Here is a 16,049-nt window from a genome sequence, read left to right as displayed (position 1 = left end):
GGGGCTCGAGGAGAAAAATTAGGTGCCTTGGATTGTAACAACAAAAGCTGAGGGACTTTTCTGTATTACAGAGTGTCTCCCCATCCGATATTTATAGCACAAATCCTTCTATTATGATAGTGCAGGAAAGGGGATATTCTGTCTTTTCATGCAGGTTCCTGTTAACACACAGCAGACCTTCAGAAATGAAGGCATATGATCTTCACAGCTTATGCAAGTGGGGTAGAACTTTATGTTCCAAAGGAAATGCAAACAATTTGTTTCATCTTAAGTAAAACCATGGAGAAACAAAGAAAAACCAGAACTGGTAACATTATTCATTTAGTCTCAGCACACACTGAGAAAGTATTTCTGCTGACAAGAAAAACAAATCAAAATTCTGTTTTGATCAGGATAGCAAATTATTTTATAATAAGTATCATGAAAAGAGTAGTAGTACTAAGCAGAGGAATAGCTTTTAAGTAAGATTTAGTTGAACTGTAAGCTTTCATGATAGATAAAGCAACTAAATGCATTCTGAATTTTTCTATTTTCTGAAAAAACCCCAAACCATCACACATACTTTCGCAATGTTAAGAATCAAAATCTATTAACACAGCACATTAGATGAAAATAACGAGTTACCTTTCCTGACAGAGGACCCACTGCTGGCCTCTTCCTCTGAGCATAACCAGAGACTCGGTAACAGTAGTGAGGTTTACAGTAGAATTTACCTGCAGATAAAACACAAATGATGGTCAGCAACAGGAACACAGGAATTTAGCACAATATAAATGTCCATCTTACTGCAACTTATTTTCTGCTGTCACTCCCGTTGCTCTCTCTCTAATTTCTTCACTATATGCAGAGGCAAACACTGGCTGAAGTTTTAGCTCCAGCCCTGCTCTCTCCCCTTGTAACTAGGTTTTTTTCCATTGGGTGCCTGACAGCCATTTAGTTTAAAATCCTATCAAACACCAAAGCAAAGCTGTGAGGCTTGTGTGGCATCACATGCTAACAATGCGGCAGTGTGTGAGGAACAAAGAAATCATCACATGAAAAGCTGGCAGAAGCACTTTTGGAAAAAGCAAGAATGAATACAACCAGCAGAGGAAAGTGGGAGAGGACAGTGTTAACTCCCAAAGAACCATCTCTCAAAATGCACAGTGGCTACTTGTAAAAAGGACAATGACTCATTTTCACAAATAAGACCTTTTGTGATCCTGCTGGTTTTACTAACACCCCAGAAGTCTAGAGAGGTTTTTCACTGGTATCTGAGCACTGTCAGGAAGACAAAGCAGCATTAGCAATACAATTATGCAAATACTACTAGTACTAATAAAAGCAGCAAACTGATGCCTCATAATTATCTTCCACTGTACCTCTGTCAGTGTATCCTGTGTGGCACATCCAGCCCATAGAACTCTCCCCTGCTATCCCATTCCTCGAGCTTTGCCAATGCATTCCCAACACATATTCTGATCTCTGCCTCTTCCTCTAGTTTCTCTGTGCTGGTATTTGCAAAATGCTTTATGATGGAAAAGTGACAAACATCTTTCTAGAAATCTTTACTTCAATAAGTATTTCTTAATATTTACTCATACCAAAACATGCTGTTTGAGATTGTCTGAAATAAACAACAACTGAAAAGCTCTTACATAAAAATTCTCATAGTTTGAAGCCTAAAACCAGACACTGACTGCAGAAGGCTGCAGGATGCTTGTCAGCTTGAACAGCTAGATGAACAGCAACAATATGTGTATAGCTTTGGGTTTTGTCCTCTCAAAGAAAATTCAGAATTAAATACAAGCTACATCTTCACAATTATTATATTAGATAGGATACCACAGATTTCTGTTTAGCCACATATGCTTCATATATAGACACAACTGTTAGGCATGTAATATTTCAGAATAAATAGCATAAGCCTGCTGAAACTCCAAGCTTTGTGTTTGCTTCACTGAGAACTGTCTGGCCATATCTGCACACACAAGCATGCTAGCAGAAGGAGTCACTAAAAATCTGGTGGCAAAAACTGTTTCAGCCCATACAGCTGACAGAGGAGCTCAGTCTGTTACTGCTTAACAGACAGTCAGATATTCAGTTACTTGTGAGTGCTCAATATAATAGCAGTGCTCAAAAAATGCTTTTCCCCAACTTTGATTTCTGACAAAGATGTTACTTTCATATGTTGATTTCAAAATGACCACTGGCCCCTTTAAACTTGCGTGCCAAGTCTGCTGACCTTCCAGACAAGCAATAAAGGGGTTTCTATTCCTTCTGTGTGTCTGGTTTGGTGATTCTAAGTTTCCTCAACTCTTCGCAGCCCAGCAAGTCCATTACTTAAAGTCATTATATAATGCATTATGAATACACAATTTTAGTTCTTTTTGTCCCTTAAACCAGATGGTGTTTCCACAGCCACTTTTCTACCCAGTATATATTGAAAGATTCTTCTTAGTTACACAGAATGGATAACCATCAATTTCAAGCTGCAGTAGAATATCTTTGAATGTCATCCTGTGACATCAGTTTAAAATTTTTACTTAATCTTTGCCTCAATTAGTGGGAAAAATACCAGCCCTAACACTTTTTTCTTGTTATTCTGTTTTCTACATCATTATGTCTGAAATAGAATCCTTTGCACCTTACTTGCCACTAGTTTTACACCATTTTGCACTTATTTTCCTACTGAGATTGGATTAAAGATAGGCAGCTGTGTGAGAAAATAAATGCATATCTGCTGATGTGAATCAACATTTACCTGAAATACTTTCTCATACATTTGCTTCAGAAAATGTGATGTTTTTGTCACTCACTGCTCAAACAAAGATTCTAAATATATAGTTACCCTAACAAGGAGATTACTTTTCAAAGTGATGGATGGTCTTAAATTGCTACTTTCAATATGCACGCTTTGTTGATAAACTGAGTTTCACCTGCTGTCATATTGTCTGGTTTCTCAGACTTGTTAATTCTTAGCACGTTAGATTCTTTTAATTGAGACACCAGCAAGTTTTGTACTCATATTCTTCTTATTCTTCATACTCTCCTTAGTCCATTAGATACAGAAAATAAGTCATTACTGAATCTTCAGAAATTACTGCAACAACACTCTAACATTGACTTAGTTCTACTCAACTTTAATGTTCCATGTTTTCTATATAAACAGAGCTTAGCTTCTAATGACCTATTATCACAGCCCCTGATTATGTAGTTCCTATCTCATTACATCTAAAACAAACATACAGACTTGGATAGTTGTGGCATCTTCAAGAAGAACAAGCTGACTGCATTTCTCTCCAACTTGTTATTTTCTCTTAAGTGGTATTAAACACTCAGGTGTTTTATTTAAATACTGTCAGATGAGGACAGTGAAAGGTCCAGCCCTCAAACTCAGCCTGTAAAGCTTTTTAAAGCCTCCAGTTATTATTTGTTTACCCTGCTTTCTAGCAGCTGTTAATGATGCCCTAAGTTTTGGCTTTCATATTTTCCAGACTCTGTACTGCCTTAGCATGTGACTCTGAACTTCACATAAAGTGTTAGCAAGTTCTCCTCACAGTTTAGTCAGACAAAACAATCCTTTTCCAGCCTGAGAACCAAGGACACCGCTGCAGCTTTGGGCCCAAAAGTGTGAACAACAGTGACTTGAGGAGAGCAGCCTGGGAGGATGGGACTGCATAACCTGGAGCTGTAATTGGACAATTAACCCCAATATAGAAATGGACCAAAACTTATAAAAGTGTGAAAACTCGTGACCCAGGGTCCATCTTGGGTGGAGCCATGGCTGTACTCTTGGACTGCCCAAGGTGTAACCTTTGAAGGCCTTTTAATAAATCCCTCCTTTATTCCTTTAAATCTGTCTAGCCTCTGCTCCAGGTAGCCTCTCTAGGCATCACGATGATGTTATATTAATTCCTATGAGCTCGGCTGCTCTGCCGCTGTAACTTGGCCATAGGAAATCCATGAAGCTCCAACAGCTTGAGAGATGGTGTCTGGGGAATGGAAGTTACCTTCTTCCCTAACTCACCAAATAATTTTTAAGCGACAAAAGAGCTTGCAGGACAGCAAGGAGCCTCGTGAGCAGAGGGCCATTTCCCTTACCGTCCTCGATGTCGTAGGCGTAGGAGGACAGGCGCAGGGTGGTGGCGCAGTACTCGCACTTGAAGCAGCTGCGGTGGAAGAACTTGCCCTCAGCACTGAGCCTCTCCATCACGTAGACCCGCTTGCGGCAGAAGTAGCACACGTCGCTGCCTCCCAGGTTCTGGGGGAACTCCTTCTTGAGCGAGCCCTGGACACAAAAAGGGATGGCTGAATTTGTGTGTGCCCAGCCTCACTGAGATCACACACCAAGGTCATGTTTTCTCTTCATTTGTGTGGATACGGGAGCACCTGGATGCTGCTGCTGCAGTTCTCAGACACAACTCACTGTTTTAACAAGTTCGCCAAAAACTAACCTTGTTGTCCAGGAAAAAGGGTCCTAGGAAGCCATGCCTATATATATCAGGAGTAAAACAAGTTCTAGGTAGATGAGTGGACACCAGTACTATTAATGATGACCCTGAAATCAGTGACTTAAGGAGGCATATGAAGAAAGGCAAAACCATTACAACATCCTCAAACAGTTCTTAGACATACATTACCAAAACCAGTGTCTCCTCCAGAAAGCAGCAGTGCAGAAGTGTTATGAATCATTTTCTTAATTCATTATGCCCAATCTTTGGATCCTGGCATTAGATTAAAATACTTGGCAAAGGAAATGAGGACAAGACTGAGGGTAGATGGAGAAAGGGAAACAAAAATCTCTCACAAAGCTACGACAGATTCCATCAGTGGTGTAACAACTGGACACTGACAAAACTTGAGATCTACACGACATCTAAGCACAAACACACGTCATCTCCGGCACATCGTCTTACCAGTTCCTTCTTGTCTAGAAGGGTTTTGGGTGGCTCTTTCCTTTGAAGCTGATTGGCTATCTGCTCAGCCAATGAGCTCACTCCGCCTGTGTACATCTTTATGTACTTCTACCAGATGGGTTGAATAAAACAAGAGTGATGTGAGAAAAGAAAAAAAAGAATCAAATTAAAAAAAAAATAACTAGAATGATGAGAGGTTAGGTGGTGAAAAGGTGCAGAAAGGTCAAATCATGCCAAGACAGTGGACAATATAACGTGACAAGTAGTAATAGCAAAGCCAGTATCACAGAAATCACCAGTACAGTCCAGGATCACCTGCAGGAATGGACAGGAAGGCTTGCATTTTGCATTTTTTAAGTGTTCCAGAAACACTATGATGATGGAGGGAGTAGATCTTGTTTTCATCTGCGGGGTATTTTGTCCCTGGAAACTTGTGGATAGACACTTCTAAAGGATGAGGCTAAATACAGGTTAGATTTTTGGTTCCAGGTAAAATTGACATCAGAAACAAAGATCATTTAGAAGGCATGTTACCAAGTCTAATGCAATGTGCTGATTTACAAAAGTATATTTGTATACTTTGCACCTGGAAAGAATTAATTTTACAGAGCATTCACAGAGCAGGGAGAAGTCCTTAATTAAGGAACTCACAGTGAGTCAAAAGTATTAATTCTTCCAGCGCTAAAAATACACAGAGGTTTATATGGAAAAAGATGGAAGAGCCTTAATCCAATGCATTAAAGCCATACCTGCATACATCTGGAACATGTATTTGTTCAACCCTGAACACATCTTTATGACTTGGCTTTTCTCCATCATAGGCATAGACCGAGTCCATAACTCTGGATATCTAAAAACCCTCTAGTATTTTCAGCAGTCTAGGCAAGTTGGCTGTTACCTTAGGTGGCACCAAATGAGTGTCTGCAAGCCAAATTCAATCACAGCAGGAGCGGAGAAGTGTTTTTCACAAGAAACACAACCACTGGCAATAATTACATGGTTAAGAAAATGAGGTGGTTACATCCATGTTAGCTCAATCACACTGCAAACGCCACGGATTTGACTCCGAGCAGCAAACAGCACGCCAAGCAACTTCCTTTTTCCAGACTAAGCAGCATTATGAATGCTTCTAGCAGAATTCTTAGCTAATACAGGATCAGAGAGCCACTCAGCTTCTAGCAAGTGTGAAATGCCAAGGATAACAAAAGGAAAGTTGTATCTTAAAACCGCTTTCACTCATAGCAAAACTTGCTTGAAGCACAGCAGCTTTTTCCCTCAACTAATAGCCTTTAATAACCATTCCCTTTCAGGAATGTTTAAAATCTTCACAAGTTCAGACATGAGAACAGCAGGAAGCATAACAGAAACTGAAAATTATCACACAATGGGTACTTCTTTGGGGAAAAAGATGATGAAAATGGAGTGCTCAGCCAGAGATTACTGCTGCTGTCACTACAGTCCTAATTCCTTAAGCTGTCACTGCAGTAATGAGGGGAGGGTTTATTTCTACCCAGAAAGAATTTATACCTGTCTATTGCTATCATTCCAAGAGGTAGAACACTTGCAGTACTTCTACATGCACGAAATAATAAATTATTTGTCTTTGAGTCCCCCAGGTTCCATGTGTTTCCAAGTTCCACACAAATATGTGCAGAGTTGCTTTTCAATTACATATATCTTGTCAAACATTACATTTAAAATGGTGCTCAATTCTAAAATTTTCTTCATCATTGATTTTTAACTGGCAATCATAATAATTTGGCCAAGAGCTTTCTGTTTCCTCTGAATGATCAGAGCTTTAGAGGCTTTTGGAGTTTTCTTAGAAGAGAGATTAAGCATTTCCAGGGAAAAAACTTGCTTTTAGCTGAGTCAGGTTTCCCTCGATCAAGTTTTGATTTGAAACCTTCAACTGTGGATCCTTCAGAATCTTTAAATTTCTACCAGCACATAAGAAGTTCCCATGCTAGGAACAGCACATAAGAAGTTCCATGCTAGAAAAATGAATATATTAATATTAACTCACAGTATTTTGGACTATTTGTTGTGAGAAATTTACTTGCTGAATTTTTAATTTGGGGTTGTGTGTTTCTGATTTGTTTTGCTTTTTGCCTACATATCATATCTGGCCTAATAAGGGTATTGAGTGAAGCATTTTATCTTTCTTTCCATAGCCTTCAGGACATACAGTGTTTGGCAACATTTTCAAAAGAAGGAAAAGAACCTGCTCCAGCTGAGGTCAAATCAAGTTCCTGCTGTTTACGTAGGACAACTGTAACTAGTTCAAATTCTCATTGATTTTTCAAAAAGCCAAAGCACTTTTTATTCCACACTGTCCATTAACCATATATGCATAAACACTGTTATTTAGCCCAAAACTTCAACAAAAGCAGCAAGCAAAACCAGAAAGCTTCACTGCAAAGCCAGAAGGACTATCAGTGCTCAAAACCCCTGGTTTGAGTGCGAGGTGCACCACAAACTTCTCAGACACGGCGTGTTTAAAACATTTCGTTCCAAACCGCTTCGTGGCTGGCAACACCCGAGCTGTGCCAGGCACAGGCTGCTTCTTCCCTCTCCTCTGTGCACGGATAAGCACAGAGGCTCTGCAGGTGAAGCAGTGCCAGCCTGGCTGTGTCCCGTGGGTGTCCTTGGCAAGCAAAGGCAGCTGAGTGCACCTGGAGTGCTCAGGTGAGTGCTACCTGTCGGAGGGAGTCGGAGGAGGGTGAGGAAGGGCGGTTGGAAGAGCGGAGGCTAAGGGAGAGTTCCCACTGGTCAACAAAGAATCGGCGAGACGGCTCCGTCTCAGGCTAAAACATAAAATAAACATCAACACAATCATACATGTTCTCTTCTAAGAGGAAAAAAAATAACCCACCCAGCCCAGGCCTTTCTGGCTACCATCAAGAATAATTTTTTAAGCACTCTTACAGGAAAACTTTGAGAAAAATACCCAGTGTATCTTTACTTTCTCCCTAGCGAGGCAGAGTAGTTATTCTAAATTTGCTCTTTATTAGGTTTTACATTATTTAGGACCATTTGGAAGCAGTTACCTACTTCCACAGATGTCCAACCTCTTGTAACCCAACCAACTAAGCCACTGGCAAAGACCCCAAATCAATTTCCTCTGCTCCTTCTCTATCTCCCATTGTTCTCTATTACTGGCCCAAGGCACTAAGATCATCTTTCAGGTCATGTGAGACCTCTTCTACATTTTTAACTATATAAACCAAAAGTCTGCTCTCCTGGGGGACAGGAGAGAAAGAAGTTAGCTTGTATGTATTTCCAGTCATTAACAGCAAATTTCCAACCTAAGATTTACTGTAAAGAGACTACTAACACTGAACAAAAGAAGAATGTATGAATACAAAATAATCTGTTTATCAATTATCAAATAATAAATCAGAGACTGAGAACCTGCATCCTTCTGAAACTGGTTCTTCACAGGAGAACCCAAAATTTGGTCTTCTAATATGTCCTTGTCATTATCTCTACAGATGATTATGCCCATCTCCCAATAAATACTTCTTATTAATAGGAAAAAATGTTGGAAGTATCAGACAAACAGCACTGGAAGAAACTGTGCATTCCTAAAAATTATAGTCTGGAAAGAAAAAAAAGTATGCACATTACAAATAACTGGCTTTCTTTGAAAAATAAATTATGGGTTTAGTTATACAAAGGAAAACTAAATGTCATGTAACTGCATGACCCATGAAAATAGCTACTTCTAGCCACTTGGAATAGGCTAACCTCAAGATTAAATTTACTGAGCAAAATGCAAAAGAGCTTGGCTTTCACAATTTCCCCAATTTATGGAAATACAATTGTTCATACAAGACTTTTCTGTACATCAACAATTAATCAAGTTTCTTCTCTGAAAATGTCCTTACTTTGCTAAGCCTTCTCTCCCCAGTATTTTTCTTGTTTTCTTCCCTTAAATCCCAAATCATAATCCATCATTGCTTGCAGTGTTCCAACATCTGTTTCCTTTTTCCTCTCTGCCCTACCCACTTTATGCTTTCCTCTACTTTGTGTTCTCAGTTTCTCCTCTTTTTCAATTCTGCACGATACAGAAATTAGACAATTTCAAAAATAATTTCTATCTTTGCATCTCCATGTCCAGAAGGAGCTTTAAAATTGCCAAAGAGCGCTACAAAAGTTAGGAGCAAAGTATTTTGGTCTAGATCATCATTTCTGTGTCATCATTTTAACTGAATAAGGAAATGCACATGAGCATTGTGGACCTTGTTTGAGATATTAAGTAATGGAACCCATTAACAAAGAGGTGTCGTTATGTTTAATGTGGTCTTCTTATTCAGGCCTTCATAGCCAAAATTTCAAATCTAGCCAAAGGTTTGCTTTTCCTTCTTGAAGAACAGCTTCTGTGATTTTAGCCATCAGAAAAAGAGGGTATCCCAAGAAAACCCAGCAATGTGAAGCGACCTAGATGTCAGTAAATTCTTTTTAGTAGGGCTTGCAAAAGTTATGTCCACCAGCAAAGGTTCTGGGATTGTTTAAGCTCCAGCTCAAGAAGACAGCTTGACTTGGGATGGTTAACTCAAAACAGTTAAGTTACGAAAAAAATCACTTCTGTAGATGGTGCTTTCCAAAAAAGCACTCTGCAGTTTGCCAAGCACTGCTGAAGATAACTGAAAACAGAAAGCAACCAAAGAAACCACAGTTCAAACTGGCATGCTCCCAATAGCCCAAAGACAACAGACTGGGGAGAAAATCAGGCACAAAAACAAAACAAAACAAAAGTGTACACTGGAATCAAAGACAATCTGCACAAACTGCCAGCTCTACCATTGGAAACAACTGCACAGGAAGGATTGACACAAGGGTAGTACTACAGAGCCAGGAATTAAGCTTGGAAAATGTGAATATTCTTGCTTCCAGAAGCAAGTAAAATTTGCAAGTGACTGACTGCTAAATGGCCTCTGTGAGATTACTTGATCCAGAGCCCAGCTGGTTTTCAGCATTTATTCTGAAGTTTAGTGGCTGCTTTTTACTTCATTGTTTATATTCTGTTTTGAGGAACAGAAAGGGTCACTCACCAAACAAGGAGACAGCTAATAAATGGCAAGTCAAATAAAGACTCTATAAATAGAGACAGAAATAGTCTTGACGGTTGTCTTAACCACATGACTGTAGAGCAGTGGTCATCATATTTTGGTGATTTTTTTCTCTGTCTGCCCCAAGATTTCACCTGTACCAGATTCCCACACTGCTCCAGGACACCAGATAGGCAGGGCTGTAGTCACCTGATGCCTCAGTGCACGTCTGGACTCCAGGAGGGCAGCCAGCTGACATGCCCTTTGCTCAATACTCATGGGCACTTGGTCATGAGAAAACAAACGAGGAGATCTCTGCGAGACGAGGAAGGAGGCAGGATGTAAACAAACCAGCACAAAAAGGAAGAGACACCACAATGCCAGCCAAAAGGTACGACATCACATGCACAACATTAACAAAAGCTCTCACGTGAAAACTGGGAATTTTTTTCTCCAGTATGTAGCTTTTCTAATGAAGTGTTACGTTTTGACCCTCAGGGCCAAGAAAAAAAAAAAAAGTTAAATTAATTTTTATTCACAACTCTTCCTAGCACTGCTGCAGCCAAAATCAAACAAGCACATAGCCTTTCTCTCTGGCATTACCATCAAAAAATAATTTTAAAATGTGGCTTTATCATGCACAAAGGGCTTTATTTGTCAGTTTATTTCCCCATAGTTCTGCATTCTCTAGGATTTCCTTTAAACATCTCAACCTGTACCTATTTGTTTCTTAGATATTGTGTACAGAAACACATTTTAGGGTAATGTATTTCAGTTCCATTTATTTCTTAAAGATGGTGGTATATGCAAAGTAAATACTCTACATGCCAAAGAGAGCATGTTTAATAAGCCTGTCTAAATAAAACAAAGAACAGCAAAATCACTCACAGAAGCTGCCAGTTTTACTTATGCAACTTCACTGTCCTACTTGCTCTTATTGCACTACCATGCCAATACATCCCAGGCAAAATATTTGACACCTCTGCTATTCTGGTCTTTCATATCAATGCACCTGAACTGTTGTGTTTAGGTGACATGAAAACTTGGTGACATGAAAAAAGACCTGGCAGGACTATCACTGCAGTATCACACAGCCTTCAGCTAATTTGTTTGTGGAGTACAAAAGTAAATGGACAGGAACGACAAACATGTGCATCAAGAAATCTGAGGCTCGATCTGTCAAGAATGCCAGGGTGCTGCTCTGTATTACTAATTGTCCTCCAATGCAGAACAGAAAATTTGGTTCAAACCCAGTTTACAGGAAACACTTTTCCCATTCAAATGCTTTAATAATACTCTCTACTTTCAAGCTGCTTTTCTGTTCCACCTACTCCTTCCTACTAGATCATTGTCACTAAAACTGGGGCCTGTTATGAAGCTGTGGGCTTCTGTGTCACTGCAGACACGTGTATTCATTTTCTACTGCCTGACAGAAAACATTTGGCCCACAAGAGGCTTTTGTTAGAACACATTCTGGAAGTTGCAACAGTTTTATTGCTGGCTCTCATTTATGACTTAATTCATTCAAAGCCTGTACTGGAATGTCAATTAATTTGTCAATATGAATTCAAATCAACCGGTCCTTTTGAGTGCCTATCTTTTATTTTCCCATGCTTCTGTGCAATACTGAGCCATTCAGACAGACTGTTGAATATTTAATTGTTAAGAAGGCTTCAAAGTCTCTATACTAAATAATGCCTCATCATTTTTCCTTTTACTTTGGCCTGTAGGAGGCAAGATGGAATGCCAGTTGTTTAACCATCCAGAAAGCAAGCAGTGAACACAATGCAACCATGTTCGCATCAATTAGCACAAAACATAACTCTTCTTGTTCTGCTACAGCCACAGCATACTTCACTAAAGAGGTGGAAGAGACAAAGAATGGGAAGAGCTCAAGTGCTTAACCTAGGGCAAAATAAAAGCATATAGCAACTGCTGCTGAAGGCTTATTATGCATTTATGTGGGTGTCACACAAGAAGGATCGCTCCTGACTGACTCTCAGCAGTTCCAGCGTGTTAACAGCAGCATTAGGATAAGTGTGCTTCACCACCCCCTGTATTTGACCTCTGTATTGCACACATCCACCACAGCTTTGTGTCATCAGCATCCATGCCATTTGTTCATGCTGTTTTACCCTTTCCTGTCTGGATCTCTGCTCCCCGGGACAGCCAGCACCAGGTTCCCTGAATCTCTGCAGGCAACAAATGATGAGCTTAAAAACAATCACAGACCAACTTCCTAATAAGAACACACTTTAGCTGATTTTGCAGGCATAAAAGAAGCCACAACCAGAGCTGAAGTTTATTAAGAATATTCTAAACCTCGCAATAACAAGTTGGCTCCTGTAGAGAGTTTTTTTAAAAAGTTTATATCCATATTAGGGCCATAAACAAAAACATAGTACCACAATGTAATCAAATTAGTGCAATAAAGATGGTAAGATACTCAATGTAACTCATACTGTGATGTTAGTTCAGAGGAAGGAGATGGAGAGTTTAAAAGAAGTGGCAGCATAAATGCAGTAGAAGAGCAGAATTAAAGGTTTTAAAAGACATCAGTGTAACATGGATACAGATCCCTCTGACTTGCTATGAGGCCTGGGCCAAGACAATTTCAGAGAAAAAAAAAATCATTCCTAAGGAAAAAGAATGCCTCTAAAAGCAGATTACTCTGACTGAGTCTAACATGAGTTCTGTAGGACAGAAGGTAAAAATTCCTGAGTTGGAAGAAGGAAGACTTACATAAAACAGAACATAGAAAATGGTCAAAATACACTTGGCAGTAGCTGGCTTTCATGACTGAACTAGGCAACCAAAAAGACACAGGACAAACAAACACTTGGAGAGGTGACAGAAGGAAAATATAGAGCTACAAGATCCTTAGTGAGCGAAACCAAATTTCTCTACAAGAAAAATGAATCTCACACTATAGATTAGAAGGTAAAACTCAGCATTTAACTGCCTTGGTTTTTCCATCTGTGAGGTTGGGGAAAACCTTTCTTCTTTCAGAAAATGTATCCGACAAGATTTTCAAAGGATTTTGACATGAGGATGGCAGCTAGCTATCAAATCATCTGATAACATTACACTGCAGTTTAAATGTAGGCTTTGCTCATGAAAAGGGCTCTCCTCACCCATTCTACCTAGATGTCCTCTCCTGTATACTTCTTGAAAAGGCTGCTGTTCAGAGCATGGCAGAAAACCAACCCCCTTTTTTGTTAGGACAGTTTCAAATAGGATCAGTAGGCAGAGCTGATCTATCTTGCAGATGCAGACACCACAGAGGCAGCAAAGGATGTGTGTCCTGGAGGCTGCCAATAATTAGACCAGATAAACTGCAACATGTAATTAAAATTGAAGAAATCACAGCAATAAGGCAAGTCAAACTTTCTGCCAAAGAATAAAAACTTGTTTTACTCTGCTAAAAGGTAATGCTCCTTTACAGTTTATAGGCTCAAGAGCTCAGCAAAGACAGCTCAGCTTCACCTCTGGGGAAATTAATTTGTGCAATCCTTACAGGATGTCACGACAGCTCTATGGATCTGCAACTGCCTTTTCAGGACCTCTAGTTCAGGATTGATCAAGAAGAGGATTTGAAAGTAGGAAAATAAAACAAATGACTTTAAAAGATACAACTCAAAGAAACACAATGACAATATACAAGAGGACAGAAATAACAGAAGTATTTCAGGTAATATATAACCAGGACAACAAATACATGTGCACAAACATCTGGATGCACATTAATACAGTGTGCTCAGAACAGCTCTCACTGCTCCAGGTTAAAGCCAGACTGAGACAAGAGTCTGGTGTGGGAGAAACAGAGGGACCACAGTGAACATGTGAAGACCACTACAACACTCAAAAACCACTTCAGATAAGCAATCCTAAAAAGGTTTCATGGATACAAGAGCAATTTCCAGTCACACCTATTTAAATGGAGAGTGGAGATGGAACAAAGTTTAATTTTCTTTCCCTGCATTACTCCAAACATTTAATTTCTACTTTGCTGCATCTCAAAACTGAGAAAGGGCACTGTGATAAAATATCTGCCTACAGCAAAATCTCAGTCTCCAGTGGAGACTCTTCATGCTTCCAGTGAGTTAATGCTGCCCTATCTTCCTAACCTAAGAGTTTGAGAAACCCCCATCAGCACCTGAAAGAAAACTGGAAATGTATTTGTAAATAAGCTGTTTGGTAACTGAGCTAGTCACTTGTACAAGCAGCAATGAAGAGAAAGGGACAGAGCATGCAGAGGGAATCACCTGCTGCCTGGGATACGATGGAGAGGAAGATGGAGTGGAAGAGAGCATGATCACTTTTTTGGGGCAGGTCCGAGAACGTTCCTTATGCCTCATCTTTTTTTAAAACAGAAAAAGAAAAACAAATCATAATAATGGTAGAAAAGAGGTAACATTACCAGTGGTTTGGTGAGACAGGCCAGAATGCATGAACTGAGACCATGATCCTAAGCTCACACATCTCTCAAATTAGCTAAAGCCACAGTGTACCTGAAGCTGAGAGACCCAAGTTTTTACCCAGAGCCACACAATCACATTTGACAGTCAGTGAACACAGATTTGTATCAATGAGCAATTAAACCAACAGCTTTTGAGTCAAGGTCTTACAATCAGTTAAAGGCAAAACTTGGAACTCTCCACAGCACAACTGGACTGCTCTCTCTGCTTCATGAAAAATTACTTATTGCTATGCCTTAAAATGCTTAAAAATATCCATCCTGTTGACCTAATTACTCTTGCTTGTAGCTCATTACTAATACAATTCAAGTCTCAGTGTTCTGCTCCCAGTTTCAGATCCTTCCTCTCTAACTTACAGACATTACACTATCTCCAGCAAGCTAAAAAATACTACATTCTATTACAGAAATCCAGCTGGTTTGTAGATAAAATGGAGCTGTATTTAATAGTCTGCTTAATGTCCACAGTATAACACACCAGAAAACATGCCCTTGTAGTGCTGTAATCCTTGTTATGTAGAGTCTTTTCTCCAACATTTCTTGGTTATTAATGAGCCTTCTGCCTGATTTTTCCTTTCCTTTTGAGCTCTCACCAGAGCATATCTGGAAATGGTTGCACTGGGAAAAAACAAAATGCTGTGTACCCAAACCCAATGTTAGATAAATCTCAAAATCTGCACATGGTATAGAGATATTACAGATGTTTATTACTGCCCTTGCAGATGAGCTGGCACTAACATCTGTTTGGGTGCTCTCTTCCTTTTCAACAAAACAGTTAGATAAATAATACACTCCTCTATCTCTAACAGATGCTAAAAGCAGCTTAAACTGAAGCATATGACTTTGCACTGCAGTGGATGAGGAACATTTATATGTTTCAAAAGGCTTAGCTATGAAGTCACTAATTTCTAACAAAGCATGGCAACATTCTCAACCACAGAGCTGCTCATGGATTTTCATCTGTCCATGACCAAGTTTACATTTCGAATGTCAAAATTTTCACAAACTTGCTTATTTTTCCATGGCAAATCTCAAAATATAATATTAGATGAATGCATGAAAAATGTGTTCCATCAGTCAGTTCTCCAGTAGAATGCATTTCTGAGTTTGCAAAGAAAAGGATGACCATAGGAAAGCAGAAAACAATCAACATATTTAAATAAAAAACTCAAGGTAAAAAAGCAGTATTTGCAGAAGTCATTGGTGTTTTAAGTTCTCTCCTGTTGAGGTTTCAGCTCTTGCTGTCTGTGGTCATCTCAGTCATCGCTTATCTTCAAAAGACACAATCCCAACAAAATCACTGCAAAGTTTGCACTACTGCTCTTTGTCACACTCTAGGGAATGGTCTCAAAAGAATTAGCAGCAGATGTCCAGAGGAAGAAAAGATGTGCACCAAAACACGTGGAATCTCCATCTTACAAATATCTTTGTACACATCAAACATGATTTAAACTTATGTATTACATGCAAAAGCTGTTGCTGACAGGAGACCTACAGAACAATAGAAGACTGCTGAAGGCTACAAGCTGAGGGTCTGGAAATCTGGGGCAAAATTCAATTTAAAAGGCTTGTCTCCATGCCCAGTCAGATCCTCTTCTGGACAGACCATATGGCTTTCAATGG

The 16,049-nt window shown here is 39.5% G+C and overlaps 1 protein-coding gene across 10 annotated transcripts in view; it reads right to left on the bottom strand.

Moving 5' to 3' along the window:
• Nucleotides 1–16,049, bottom strand: part of MICAL3 (microtubule associated monooxygenase, calponin and LIM domain containing 3) — a 172,873-nt gene that overhangs the window by 66,890 nt on the left and 89,934 nt on the right. For 5 of the 10 annotated variants that reach the window (XM_030263613.4, XM_030263614.4, XM_041713709.2 and 2 more), the window contains 2 exons: nucleotides 4,084–4,270; nucleotides 625–713 (listed from right to left, as the gene is read on the bottom strand). In XM_030263613.4, coding sequence (XP_030119473.4) covers nucleotides 625–713; nucleotides 4,084–4,270 — 276 coding nt within the window. Of the gene's footprint in view, nucleotides 1–624; nucleotides 714–4,083; nucleotides 4,271–4,898; nucleotides 5,007–7,594; nucleotides 7,703–10,159; nucleotides 10,265–12,084; nucleotides 12,142–14,214; nucleotides 14,308–16,049 lie in introns of all 10 variants that reach the window. The other 5 variants (XM_072923833.1, XM_041713711.2, XM_072923831.1 and 2 more) reach the window with 2 other exon arrangements.

This window comes from Taeniopygia guttata, chromosome 1A (assembly GCF_048771995.1).
Source record: "Taeniopygia guttata chromosome 1A, bTaeGut7.mat, whole genome shotgun sequence".
NCBI classification, from domain to species: Eukaryota; Metazoa; Chordata; class Aves; order Passeriformes; family Estrildidae; genus Taeniopygia; species Taeniopygia guttata.
The sequence above is the reverse complement of the archived record's forward strand: the minus strand, read 5'-3'. Positions and strand labels throughout refer to the sequence as shown.